Consider the following 14,896-nt stretch of genomic DNA (forward strand, 5'->3'; position numbering starts at 1 on the left):
CTTAGTTCTCTAATTTGACATTCACATGCATATCAAAGTGACTAAGCAACTAGAAGACCGTGTGCTGGCCCATACAATGCAAGGCTCAGTTTGTGTTGCAAATAATGCTCTTGACCTTTAACTGATGAATAATAGCCTGGGAAACAGAATGTAATTATCCAAAGCATTGCGGTTGGTTCAAAAGGTAACCACCAGTTGAGTAAGCTTTAGCCATGTGAATCCATTTTTGGGCATTTATTTGTAAATGATACATCTGTTATTTTTGGGGCATGGCTCTACAGTGCTGCGTGCAGCTCAGTGATTTTGAAATTTGCAAAAATTTAAAATCATGAGGCATTACTAATGAGGAAAAGGGAACAAAAAAGAAGCAGCGGAGAGTGGATTTTTTTTTATCCATCAGAAATATTTTTACAAAAAAATCTTTATTTAAAGCCCCTATTTGGATCGCTGAGTATTCAGTGTAACGATCAGATGAAAGGCCGGAGAAACAAGCTCACCCTTGTTTGCGTGGTTGCTAATGTTGTGCCGCTACTGCAGGTGGACGTACTAGACACAAAGGATAACAAAGACACAGTAGGGTAATTATACGTTGAGTAGAAAAACCGTACAACTGTGCACAAAAAGTTATATATTACACCAAAGCGCTCATTTAGCACCAGAACAGGGAGCCTGTCTCGCTTCAGGCTTCTCCTTCTGTAATTTCACAAGTATTTAATTCATGCATTTAAGACCTGAATTAAATTTCTACATTATGAAACAAAGCATGCAAGGATATAATTTATCTTTCTGACATGCCCTTTTTAAATTGTACCAAATCAAATACGCTTCAGGGTGGAGGCAAAATGTTTTATAAAAAAAATTAAAAAAAATCTTTGTAAGGTGTGGGCAACCACTTAGTCACGCATTACATTTGTTTCTAATTACATTACCTGTCCGCACCTTTGTTTATGTTTAATTTTCATGATATAAATAGTTTTTTTTTATTTGTGGCGAGCTTGCCTTTCAAACCACAATTTGTGAATGAATCAAAAGAGGTCAGTAAATAGTTAACTTAGCTTCAGTTAAAAAAACCCAATACGAAACAACAACACAGAGGACAATTACCACCAAGAACTTAATGTTTTCGCTGGTATACGTAGCAGGAAGTGACAAACTGTCTCGAATAGAAGTGAAGGATCTAATGATGCGTTTACAGGTAATTATCAACCTAACTGAAGAGCGTTGTTCACCCTTACGTTGGCTGTAATTACTCAAGGTCTAAAATAATATTCTTAAAATAAAACTCCTGGCGCTCGTGCTCTTTCTCAAAATACTAATTAACCGTAGTAGAAAAATTGTGCTCCGTCTTGTTCCCATTAACGCGTCTCTTTTGTTCTTCTCTGTACACATTTTTCTTGTTACACTTGCTCCGTTTTCTTTTGTTCACATGACAATGACTCAGTAAGAGTGCACTAACGCTCGGTGGCTTACACATCTCAAGCTCGGGCTTTCATGTCTTAAAATGAATACCCAGTGATAGCACAAGAATTATGCTTTAGATGACGGCTTTCCTCATCCCGCGGTTGTTTGTCACGCTTGCCTGTGTGCAGCCTCAACTGTTGTGTCAACGTAGACTCTGTGTAGACGTGTAGAGATGACCACACAGGAGAACTAGACAAACAGCTCCTCTCAGCAGTGTTTTAACAACCGAAAACTGAATCCTTTGCACAGCTGAACAAAGGAAACGAATACCAAACATTTCCCCGTATTTGTCTGTAAACCTCTATATCCGATCACTTTTAATCGGCGCTGCCAAGACAACAGGCATTAACCACAGTTGTTGACATCTTACCTCACTGTAAGAATGAATACACAACAGAAATGTGTCATTATTGGCGTAAAAATAACTGAATGAAAAATGTCACAAGACAAAATCTAAATTCAAGACTGCTTTTTAGCCTTTGCTAAACACAGTTGACTCACCTTTCCTTTGGAAAATATATTTTGATGTTCCAGTATCAGCAAGCCAACAGTCGGCCATTGGCCAGCGTTGTCACACTCGTTTTGCCGCTGTGTCCCGCACCATTGATTCTAGTTGGATACCTGAGATGATCTTTAAATTGATTCGGCATGTTGAATTGGTGGCAGACTTAAGTCGGTCAGAGAGCTGAAGCAGTGCACCAGAAGAGAAACAGAAGTTCAAAGATCACACAGAAGGCTCTTCTCCTTTTTCATCTTCATCATATCTGAATATTGAAATACATGTTCAGATGAGGCATGATTCAGGAGAGGCCAACTCTGCACAATGGTTTGCAGCTCTTCCTAGTGTAAGACATTATTTAATAACAGTTCAGTTGTGTGATTTACAGATAATTAGTTAATATATTTTGTTTTATTTAGTGCTCATGTATTATGTACACGTATGTGGCTAAAGCTCAGAGAAGAAGAGCGACTTCCGTTTTTTTTTTGGGGGGGGGGGGCGGAAACCGGAAGGAGGAGAGGTTTTTGTTTTGTGTGGCTTGGTGGTTTTTGGTTTTTGGATGAAAACGGTCGGAACTAAAAAGTTATGAGAAAGAGCTCCTGTGTCTGTTTTTTCTAAAGAATACACGCTATACCCACGACGCTTACACTAGCTTCCCAGATAATTGTAGCTTTTCCTGTTTTCCCCTTTCGAATGACGAATACAGACTGCTGCCCCCTGCTGGTATAATGAATTATTTCGTTTCATGCAGGCACCGAATGTTTGTGGCCAGCTCGCGGTGTTTGTGATGTGTTCAAGTGCAACTTTTTTGGTCCAGACACAGACGATGTGAGCCAACTTCACAGCTGGCCTTCGATGCTCTCTGTTGTTTGATGTTGGTTTGGAGTCTCCATGTCTTTATACCACAAAAATAAGCCAGTAACTAAATCTAGTATAGCTTCAGATTCTTGTGGAATTTATGTGATTTTGTACAATCAAGCTACCTGTAAATCACATTTTATTGTATTTAAATCACAACTACTTAATTGGAAGGTCCTTAATACAAGATGTATTGGCTGCAAAAGAAGAGATTTGGTTGTCAGATACAATGTTTTCAATATTTCTCATATTGTAGTTTGTCTATCTACGATATAGAGAAAGGTAGAGAAAATCATTTTTGATAATTCAACATGCACTGCACCACCTGAGCCACAGCTGTCTGTGTTAGAGTCCAAGTTAGTAGCTAATCCTTAATCATCATCAAAACTAGCCTATCTTAGCAAAGTGATGGGAGATTCCAGCTTAACTGCTTACAAGGACACTGCATTAAATGGTTTGTTGCGATATCTTCATTGATTAATCTTGATGTAACATTTCTGAGATGTGCAAAGTGGTTCTGGCAATAACTGGTTTAACCTAAATCTGAAAAGTTAACCGTCTAGATGTTAAATGCATAGCTTAGCCACGTAGCCTTTTGCTCTACTAAAACTGAAGTGCCTTCTTGTGGATAAGCTGCCTTTAAATCTGCTTTTACACGCCCCAAACATTAATCTGAACATGTTTCTGACATGAAGAGGTCCTGGCAGCGTTTAATTTAACATGAATCTGTACTTAGAAGCCAAACTCTAGCCAAACCAGATAGAAGCTAAGCAGCATCGCTTAGCAGGGTAGTCTGTAGCTTTAGTAGGTTTTTATATTATATATTCATTTTAAGTAGGCACGTTTCTACAAAGGAGCTAAACAGAAGAAACAAACGTGATTTGTTTACATGCTCTGTTTTCCCATTGCCCTTGAGAGCATCCAAACATAAACCGCATCTGTTTTAAGTTTTATGCGAGAACTTTTAAACTTCAAATGTGTTTTTGTCTGTACTACACTCGATTGCCCTCTTCCTTTTATAAGACAGTGCATTGTGTTTCTATCTCTAATTCCTATTCACAGAGACAGTGAGTGAAATGGTTACAGAGCATGAAACAGATAATTTTTTTTAACTTATCCACATCTTCCCAAATGGGACTGAATTAGGTTCAAGCTCATTCAAGCTGATGAACTTCATCCCATGATGCCTCTCCTTCCAGGTGGAGGCCCTGCGTTAGAATTCAGTGCCAATTTTAATTAAAACATGTAACTTTTAATTACCTAACTAATTAATTTAATAAGTGAAAATAGACTATAGTGATAAATGATGGCGGCGGCGGTGGCGGCGGTGTTCCTGCAGCAGCTCATCGGCTTGCAAAGGCTGCACGTGACCGACTTCAAGGCTTTGTACAGGCTGTCCCACAAAAATAGAACTCTTTAATATGCTGACAGCAGAAACACACACACACACACACAAAACATGAGTGGAAAAACATCCACAGAGGAGTCGCAGTGTATTAGGAAAATGCAGGATGACGAAATAAACTTGTCGTGCAACAATAGCATTTTTTTTCCCCCCTGACTATCTCTTATAAGATAATCACAAATAACTAAGTGTTCCAAATTAAGAATCTGCTTCAAATGAAAATTAATTATGCATTAACAATACTAAATATGATAGAAAGATTACATGCAGACGTAGCAGAATAAAAGATAAGAGGGGAAGATTGGGGAATGTTTGCTTATTGTATCTGAGTGGAGGCTATGGAGCGTAACATCAGTGTAAATTTGGCAAAAGAAAACTTCTTTGCTTCTGCAGACATAAGTCACCTTGAGTTTGGGCTGAAGAAACTTCAGAGGATGATGCTTGAAGCTTAGGCTCAGCAGATAATTACAGATTTCCTGTCTGAAACACTCAACCTTTTTTGGGGGGTGGGGGTGGGTAAAAAGAAAACACAACCCTTTTTTTTTTTTTTCATTGCTTTTTCTCATTAATCACACCTAAAACCTCCACATCAACATCCAGCACATTTCCTCCCTCTGGTAAACATCAATCTCTGATTAAGTATCAGCGTATTAAACATCAAGCAGCAACATTGCTGACATTAGAGCCTATAGTGCTGTTCACAGCATCTTTCAGGTTTTAGAGTTAATCACCTCACAAACACAACTCTCTTCTCCCTGACACTTCCACACGGGCTTAACAGGCTGCTCGTGTGTGCTTTAATTAATGCAGATTTCTCTGGGTCATACTGTAGCAGACGGAGATAATTGTGCTGCGGTTATCGCAGGCTTCAGGTGCTCGTCCCTTATCATTGTTTGAAACAACCAGCTCATCTGTTTCATGAGCATGACTTGGCATTTTTCCATCAGCATAAAATAGAGACTGTTTGACTTGACACTGGCACATTGTCTTCTCTCACAGTGTTTTATAGCCACCTCGTGTTTGGCCAGTGTTCACGGTTTATTAAAGATCACTGAAAAATAAAATAACATGCTCTGACATTGGCTATGCTTACATGACAGAAATCATTCTGATTAGAGATTTCAGTGTAACTGTTTATGGACGCTAAATAAAGTAATCCAATTTATATGATGTACACATCAGGCATAACATTATGACCACCTTCCTAATATCATGTAGGTCTCCCTTGTGCCTCCAAAACAGTTGTGACTCATCAGATAATGAACATGGGCCTTCTGAGGGTGTCCTGTGGTGTCTGACAACAGGATGTTGTTAGTGAGGGCCTTTGGATCCTATAGGTTGAGGGTTGAGGGTTAAGGGGTGGGCTGCGGGGGCTCAGTGTATCAGGCTTGTTCCTGTGTATCCCACATATAATTGATCAGTTTGGGATCTAGTGATCTAGGCCTTTGTGTCCTATGGGTTGAGAGGAGGAGCCTCTGTGGATCATCCCACAGATACTTGATCACTTTAGGATCTAGTGAATTTGGAGGCCAGGTCAACACCTTGTGCTGTTCTTCATGTTTTTTTTTTTGAGTTGTTCCTAAACTGTTTTTGTGTGTGTGCCTGTGTCAGGCTGCATCCTGCTGGGGATGGAGTGTCATTTCTATGGGGTGGGGGTGCCTGGTCTGGTCTAGGTGGGTGGTACATGTCTAAGTAACATCCACACGTCGAATGCCAGGTCCAAAAGTTTCCAGCAGAACATTGTATTGTCACAAGATGGTCAATGTTATTCACTTCTCCTGTCATTGATTTTAATCTTTATTAATCATCTTTTCAAACACGCCGTTGTCTGGAAACCTGTTCCACCCCGTGACATTATTTCAGGGGCGACAAACATGTTCAACTGTTAGTCTAGAAAACCTGTTGCTTGGCAACTGTTGATGTCTAGAAGCCATGGAAGTTAACAGATTAGCAAGATGACAACTAGGTAACTTAATGTAGGATTAAATTATGAAACCATTGGGAATATCAACATTTTCTTCAGACGTATTCTAAAAGATAAAGAAACCCTACATAAATACATAAATAAATACATGTATATGTGTAAACTAACCATCCACCGCCACGATCTGAAAACTACCAGAGGATACTGTCCGTATGCACTCTTCTTGTGAACACGGTAAACACGACCCCATTTGGAGGCAGAGATTATATTAAGACAACCCAGAGAGAAATGATTGGATCAGTCGTTTTCATGGTTATTAGTTATCTTTTTATCAAAAGTTTTACACCGACCACTCTGATTGAAAACTCTGTTCTGATTGGGGTGGTTACATGGGTCATATTTATTATGATTGTGCTGTTATTCTCATTATTAGCAGAATACTAGTGTCCATGTAAATGCAGCAATTTACTTCAGCACTTGAATTTCAAATTTATGGTAGAAGTGTCAAGTACGAAAAGTAAAAGTAAAGGCAGATTTTGACATAGTAATGTCAGTCGTTGTTTACTGTAATGTTACATACTTTGCAGTCTGACAATATAACTGTAGCCTTCCATATTTAAGATGATTACATTATTTCAGAAGTTATTAATAAATGATGCCTGAATAAGAATAAAATTTGTGGTAGATTCAGAACAGGAAAATTAGACTAATGTAATACAAATACAGCCCCAGTCATCCCCCCAGGGTGTATTTCTGCAGGTGCTAAGGGTAATAGCTTATTGTAACTCAGCTAATTTAAATTATAGTAATATAAAAATCCACATTCAGAGTCAGGTGTAACACCTGAACAATAAATGTTGCGTTTGACAATGTGTGAATACTTGGCAAGTCATCACAGCACCGTAAATACAATGAATGCATATAAAAAGGCATGAGCTCTACTTTACTTTCTCGTTTAATCTTTCTTTTTGAACTAAAAATTATAGATTGATAGTTGGAAAGTCCAGTCTTTGTCATTCAAAAGTTTGGATAAAAATGTATATTAATATAAAATATGTTTTAAAAAAAAAAATCCATTTTTATATAATCAGTGATGTTTAAAAATCAGAACCTCATCTGACAAGTCTAAAGAAAAGATGAACCACTGCTCTACTTGTGCATAAATTTCACATTTTCCTTCTGTGCTGATTGTACAATCTTTAAGGAAATTACCAGTGCAGACTTGTGGGAATTAGCTACTATTAGAAAGCATTATTAAACTGTAAAATGCAGCAATCATGAAAAATTAATTAATAAACATACGACGTGGTAATGCTGTGATAAATGAACTGCAGCGCGTACCATGTAATTTGATACCGAATATTCTGTTTTGTATGCTGTGTGGCGTTCAAGGCCAGAATTTTATGTTGGGAGCTACTCAAACTGATCTGTCCTCTTGCTTAATAACTGAATGAGCGAATAAATAAGTAAAAGAAAAACTGCTGGAGTATTTGTGCTGCACAGCAGTGACGCAGAAAGATATAAGCCTGCACACAGAGCCTGTTGGCTTTGTTCATCCACTATTTAATGCCACATCATTTAATTATACCTCAGCCAAGCCAAGTGCTACATGCCATCAATCTCAATCAATCAATTAGCAAACTAAACAAGCCATGCTCAGACATTCGTTCACTCTCAATTTCCCCATTGTGCTAATTACACTTAAACGTGTCATTCCAAATTAAAGTTGAACATTTAAATGGGATTAGTAGCATCTAACTGAAACATCACCCGTCTCCATGCATACATTCATGATGTGCTGACAGCTTGTGCAAGCGTGTACCTGCTTTTTATTCAGATGGTTTAATTTCAAAAGAAGAATCCCATATTTTTCCATGTTTTACATAGAGAAGAATCACACAGCTATTTAATGTTCCTTGAGAGATGCATTATATTTCCGTGATTGTATGAGTATGGGAGAAAAGTGGCTGGTTTCTAAGGTTAAACTATTCCCATTAAAGTTTGAATAATGTTATTGACCTTTACCTGGGGTGGATCATTTAAAGTAATGGGAAATGGTGGCACTGACAGAATTATGATGACAGAGTAGCTTATGGTTATGAATTAGGTCTTGTTCCTCAAAATGCCCATCAATTTGTCAAATCACTAACATCCACGTGTTCGACTGGAAACCTTAACAGGGCCCCCCCCCCCCCCCCCCCCCCCCAAAAGCCTGTCAGTGTCAGTCATTGTGTCATTTAAAACGCTCCTTCGCCTCTATCCGCAGCACGGCGCATGTGTCAGTCACTGATGGGAGCTCAGATTGCTGCCACCGCTGCCGCTCACCCACATCGGATCTACATCGGTACAGTATTTTTGCCTCGACTCGAGAGCTTTCTTCTCCGGGAGTTTGACAAGTATCAGCGGCTCAGGATGAAGCGTGCAGGTTCAATCCGGCTAATGTATTCAGCACGGAGCGAGTCTGACAACAAATACAAGTTAATAAAATTCAGCGTCGTTTCTCCGAGCAGGACGGGACTACAAAGTGAAAGCCAGTTTTTCTTTTTTTTTCTTTTTTTTTTTTGTTAAAATAACAGATGCACACCCTCTTTAAACATTGATATCTTTTTATTAAGACAAGTACTCTTCTGATTTTTTTTTTTTCTTTTGTAAAAATGTCGGTGTGAACCAATACAAAATATGCATGGCCATATGAGAAACATCCTCTTCACTACACAAAAGAAAAAAATGTCACCTGGGAACAGAAAGAAATTTAAGATTCAACAACAAAAACAACCATTTTGAGGTTATAAAACAACCAACGGCCCCCCTCCCTCCCGCCATCCCTCCCTCCATCCCTCCCCTCCCTTCCCCAGGCTTTAAACATGAGCTTCATCCAAATATCCAAGACGTTACAGATCATTCGTAAAACTTCATGTCACAGTAAATACACCATCTTCATCTATGAAAAGGAAAAAAATCAACTGAATGCAAACAGATGCTCGATCGACTGTCTGTGGTCACGTCCTAGGATTACTAAATAACCGATACTGTATGAGCAAAGTGTTACAGTGGAAGAAGAAGAAGAAGAAGTTTCATGAACATCATTGTGGTTTTTGTTGACACTGACTGTACATTGTTTTTCGTCTGCTTAACAAATCTAGTTTTCTTTCTTTGTGAACTAGGTCTATGCAAAATAATATTCAACGTTTACCGTTAACAGTGCACCATATTAAGAACACATAAACATGTACAACTGAGAAAAACATGTACATCTTGTGATTTCTTTACGTTTTGAATAGCTGTGGTACTACAGTATATACTTGGGGCCTTTTTAAATTTGCATTCTACCTGAGATGCAAAAAAACACGACTATTAACACTCATGAACCTGAGAGAGTGAAAACAAACATACTAAATATCAAGTATTTCGAAATGAAATCAGAAATTGGATTAGGATGGTGCTTCTGACAATCTTTTAATGTTCCTCCATTAAAAGCAGCAGTTGCCGTTTAAGATAAATATATATATAAAAAAGAAAACCCATAAGAATATTTGTCATGCACGTAACTGTTTCCATGACGCTAAAACTCTACAATCCAGAAAAAATAACTTTTACTTTAGCTTATTATAGCTTTTCGTAGTGTGTTCATCTCTGATAATACTACTGAGCCTTGTCCTTGAAAAGATCCAAATAAATTAAGTGTAGCTGAGAAAGTAATTAGGACCAAATAGGTTTTTTTTTTCTTCTTCCTGGCATATGACATTCTAGTCAGCGGAAGCTGCCACACCACCCAGATAAACAAAGCTTTTAATTTTACTCTGTTTTTTTATTTATTTATTTTATTCTGCAGATCGTAATCATGAAGTCTATGGTGCATGAACACAGACGACTTGGAGTATTGGTCCTGTTAAGTTAGAAAGGACAGAAATATAAGATATGCTATAAGAGGTGCACATGAGAGGATACTGTACGATACCAACCATATGCCTCAAAATCAGAAGAAGAAGGCACTAAATTAAGTCCTTCAGTCTTTTCCTTTTCTAATGTTAAGTATCAAGAGGTGGATTTAAGGCAGTGGTTGTCCTTTTACATTATAACGATATTTTTTCTCTTTTTCTTTTCAGGCAATACAATGAAATCGCTCGCTAATTACCAAACAGGTTTTACTCTTCTAGCTGTGGCGGAGTCAGAGGCATGAAGCATGCCAACAGAAAGAGGGAGATTTGTAACAGTAGACGGCTCCTCTGTGAAGGTTTGAGGCTACGGGATGACAGTAAGAAAATGATCTTTCTCGCACCAAGTCTAAAGCTATACGCAAATCTTTGATAACTTGTAAGGCCGAGAGCCCCTTACAAGTTATCAAAGACGGCCCAAAGGTAAAAACGTCTTTACAGACGGCAAGGAAATATAACTGATTCATGTTTGCACTGATTGAACGTCTTTTTACTTGAGTACGGGGCAAGGGCAAGAGAGTCTGTAGCTAGGATTTCTAAGCCAAGAAATGAGCTGTGAATCTTTTTTTTTTTTTTCTTTGCTTGCTGTGGGTATTCACACAAACATACCTTGAGAACTTATACGTAGCTGAAAGGAAACATAGAAACATTCTTTCTTCCCTTTGACACAGGAAACCAAATAAAAGGATAACACCTTGAAAAATAAATAAACCGTCCTTCCTTCCTCCTGTGGCTGTCCTTGTAACATTTCCCAGTTAAACGGTCAGTATATTGTACCGTGAAATAAAAAGTCAATTTTTCATTTTTTTTTTAGAGAAGAGTTTTCCTCTGCTGTATACAAAGTAATATTTACTGTATAGATACACACTCGCTTAACTATTTTATTTGGTCCAGGGTCGACCTTGTGTGTGTTTATGAAAATGTAGAAAACATCATGTTCAAACCAAAACCACATAGCCATCTTTAGGAATAGCTAACAAATAATACATTTTAACACGATTTTATGATCAATGCAACAGGACCGGTTTGTGTTTTAGGTATTACAGGGTAAGTAGAGTATTAACATAATAATATCTGACAACAGACGGGGAGTCTTTTGGGCCTGTAATTATTAGAGGAAGGGAAAAAGCTAGCTTGATTTTTGTCCCAAAATAACAAATCCACCTACAAGTGCCAGTAAAGCTTAAGCTAACAGAGTCTCAGTTTCCAGCCTTTATGCTAAGCTAAGCTAGCAGGCTGCTGGCTGCAGATTCATATTTATTATACAGACTGAACAGTGGCATCAAGTGTATTTGACAAAACGTTGCACTATTCTATGCTATTCTTGATTTCTCTCAGTCAGAAAATCCCGGTGCAGACCTTACAAACGATAAACAGTTCGGCACATTACAGCTGTCGAGTTGTCTTAGACTGCTCCACAAAAGCCTACACAAATACTAGACTGACTTCACATCTACTAATTGTCAGATATGAAACCACCAAAGGGTCGGTTGCACTTTTGCGGTTTGGTGTGAAATGATACGTAACGGCACTCCTACTTCACTTTCATGAACAAATACATTCTATGATGAGCTTAATTACTCACAACTGTTACTGAAGTAATCGACACAGTGAACCTGACCTCTCGCGGGGGCTGAGCTGAAATGTGTCAAAACCAATCAGACCTGCACGTATAGAGGGAGGGGAGGGGGGGAATGTGATGAATTTGCAGGCACTGTTGGACTTTGACCCAGCGGGGAGAAATGTGTTGACACTGTGTTCCAGTTACTGAACTCTGAGATTACTCAAAAAAAAAAAAAAAAATAGAAAGCGTGGAAGAGTTGGCTCCTCAGATCTGGGTACACGAGCTAAAAGCTAGCTGCAGCACACATAGACAAACACCAGACTCTTTTAATCTCCTCTGAAAAGCCAAACGCAACAAAGGATCAGGTGGTGTACATGGAAGAAAAATCCAATCCAACAAGCATGTGAAGGGAAAACAACAAAACAAACAAAAGAAATAGAACAAGGCACAAAATTGTCTGTAAAATAATTGAACTGTACAGAATAGGCCCCAGCAGTCCAGGAAGGGTCGGATAGGAGACTCAGCAACGCTTCTGCTTCTTAACACTCGGCCATGCCGGTCCTACTTTCCACTTTTTGCTTTCTTCTCGCCCTCCCCGCCCCCAAGCCGTCTCATAACCAATCAGAGTTAGACATAATGCTCCTGCAGCACCACCACCACTACCAGCATCCCCACCCGTCTCTCCTGGCCTGTCCAGTTTAGATATAATACTCCTTCTTCTCGTCTGTGTTGTTGTGCCCCCCCTCCGCGTTGATGATGGCCGTGTCCGCGTCGGCAGCGTCGTCCGCCCCTTTGGCTTCATGTGTAAAGTAAGTCCCTGCAACAAAAAAAAACAAAAAAAAAAGAAAATAGTGCAGACAAATTAGCTACACGCCTCCTCCACCTCCTCATCCTCTTCAATCCTATTGCACTTCACTCGCAACAAAAAACACTTGAACTCTGGAGATGTGTTCATGATCAAGTATGATTGCACCGCCGGGCGCTTTACCTTTGTGTCTGGCAAAGTATCGACCAAGAACAATGAGTGCACAGAGGATGGCAAACATCACCACGGCAACCACTCCTCCGATGACAGCATGGTCAATTTTCGGTGGTGCCCCCTCGCCGGCTCTGGAGTCTAAAAACAGGACAATAACCGTAAATAATTTCATGATCAGCAAACCCTCTCAGCCAGTAACAAAGCAGCCAATACCTTAGGACGGACGGAAGCTATGTCCCTTTATATCATTAGGCTGCCAAAATAAACTAAATTGGTTTGTTTTGTCTCAAAGCATTTTTGCATGACCTATCTGCAGAGTGGAAACACTTGAAAAGGCTGTTGAGATAAAAGGCCAGCTTATAGGGCTTACCACTAAAAATGAGACGATACCACAGCACGAGTTGGTAAATGGTTGACGATGTGAAACTGAACATCACACAAATCGATGTAGTTTTTACTTATTGACAGAATTCTACAAACTACTGCATGAGTCTGTTAACTCTCTACAGCGTTTAATTTTTCCTTGCTTATTTCCTTCCCAGCTTCATGCGCTATGTTATCACCCCACTGCCCGTGAAACCATCCAAATGAATTCAAGTTCACTATAATTTTCATTTAAGGAGAAAGTTTTTGAGTGTTTGTGTGTTTTCTTGCCGTTATAGTCCATATTAAGCTACAGCTAGCTGCTTGTTAGCTTAAGTTAGCATAACGGCTGGACACAGGGGCACACAGCTAGCATGGTTTGCCCGTAAAGGTAGCACAACCCCACGGCCAAAACCTCCACAGTCCACAAACGACAAATGTTATAACTCATTAATAATTCCCACAAATACTGTAGTTTGATTCCAGTCTTTGTGCTAAGCTAACTAGCTGTTGAATGTAGCTTCATATGTAAGACACAGAGTGGCACTGAACTTCTAATTCAACCCTTGGCAGAAACCTGAATAAGCACGTTTGCCAGAATATAAAACCGTATTTATTGCCCGCACATGTTCAAATAAAGTCGTTCTAAGTTATAAAGCATACAGTTTGTGGGGTTATGCTGTTGAACCCAGCTCGTTATGTGAACATTTCTAGCGCTCCTGCAGCCGAAATAGCTGCCCGAGCCCCTTGAAATGAGCGATGTTGAAAATGTTTTAAGACAGTTATTTCACCATGAAACAGTAGACACCGTCTGCAATTTTCAGCGAGAGTTCACACACTGTAAAATACACTGTGATTTAAGAGGCCATTTCTGGAAGTTATAGAGCTCAATCATCAGAAATAGACACAAGTCTGGAGATAAATTGGAGCCCGGTGTCCCCATGCAGAGAAATACGTGGCTGCCTCAGGTGTCAGGGAGTATCACTGTCTAGCACTTAGCCAGATTTATCCGTGCGCCACAGAAGAACAAGGCAAAATTTGAAGCCTTTAAATTTCCAGTCTCAGAATAGTTCAGGGGCATTTATCAATAGTCTATATCTGTGCACATTTGGACTGATGGAGGAGTGGCGGGTGAGGGAATGGCTTCACTGTTCTTTGCTGCATGAGGGAGCAGCTCAATTTTCCATCAATCTCACTAGTCATGCTCTGAACTTGAATGATTTTGATAAAAGACGAGCGGAGAGTGCAGAATTTCTCAACGCTGTGAGGGCGTTAGAAGTCGAGGGGTCTGAGAGGAGTGACACGGGCACGTCTCCACCTAAAACAACACCTCGTGTAAGTTGTGTTTGCTTAGCACGGGGACTCCTTGGAAGTGGAGCTACAATGAAACTAATTAATGAGAAAAGTTTTGTTTCACTTGAGCGCTCTTTTAAAATGGACTCGTCTTCACGGAGCAAGCTGCTGCTGTGCGTTGGTGTGTGTGAAGCAGGGCGCAGTTTGTTTACTGTATCAGGGATGTCAGATAGCACAGCTCATTCCCCCGAGGAGAGGAAACGGCCCGTGCTCCATGCTAATGAACATGCACCCACTAAATGGACCCGTGCGCAGTCCCCGTCTCCTCTCCCGTCCCTCACTCCCCACCCCACACCTCCCTGCCCTCACCTTGCTCCCCGCTGTCTCCTGTTTGACACATCCACAAGGAAACATGCGGGGTCTCGACCGCCTCTCCGCGCCGAGGGAGGGTTTTATTTAACAGGTAGCAAAATTCGCCCAGAGTGAGCACCGAGACTCTATCACAAATATGTCAGAGGGGAACCAGCAATCCTATAGTATCACCTGTTATGGTTGGTTGCATCTAATGTTGCCTGCATTAAGTAGGCTACTGAACACTTTCCCGTTTCCTGTTTA

General features: G+C 39.9%; 1 protein-coding gene across 3 annotated transcripts in view; it reads right to left on the reverse strand.

Moving 5' to 3' along the window:
* Positions 1–9,003: 9,003 nt before the first annotated feature.
* The window catches only part of cadm1b (cell adhesion molecule 1b), a 151,024-nt gene continuing 145,131 nt past the window's right edge, over positions 9,004–14,896 (reverse strand). For all 3 annotated transcript variants that reach the window (XM_084558635.1, XM_084558636.1, XM_084558634.1), the window contains 2 exons: positions 12,635–12,763; positions 9,004–12,463 (listed from right to left, as the gene is read on the reverse strand). In XM_084558635.1, coding sequence (XP_084414761.1) covers positions 12,345–12,463; positions 12,635–12,763 — 248 coding nt within the window. In that variant the 3' untranslated portion in view covers positions 9,004–12,344. The remainder of the gene's footprint in view (positions 12,464–12,634; positions 12,764–14,896) is intronic.

Source organism: Chelon labrosus (genome assembly GCF_963514085.1).
Source record: "Chelon labrosus genome assembly, chromosome: 13".
NCBI classification, from domain to species: Eukaryota; Metazoa; Chordata; class Actinopteri; order Mugiliformes; family Mugilidae; genus Chelon; species Chelon labrosus.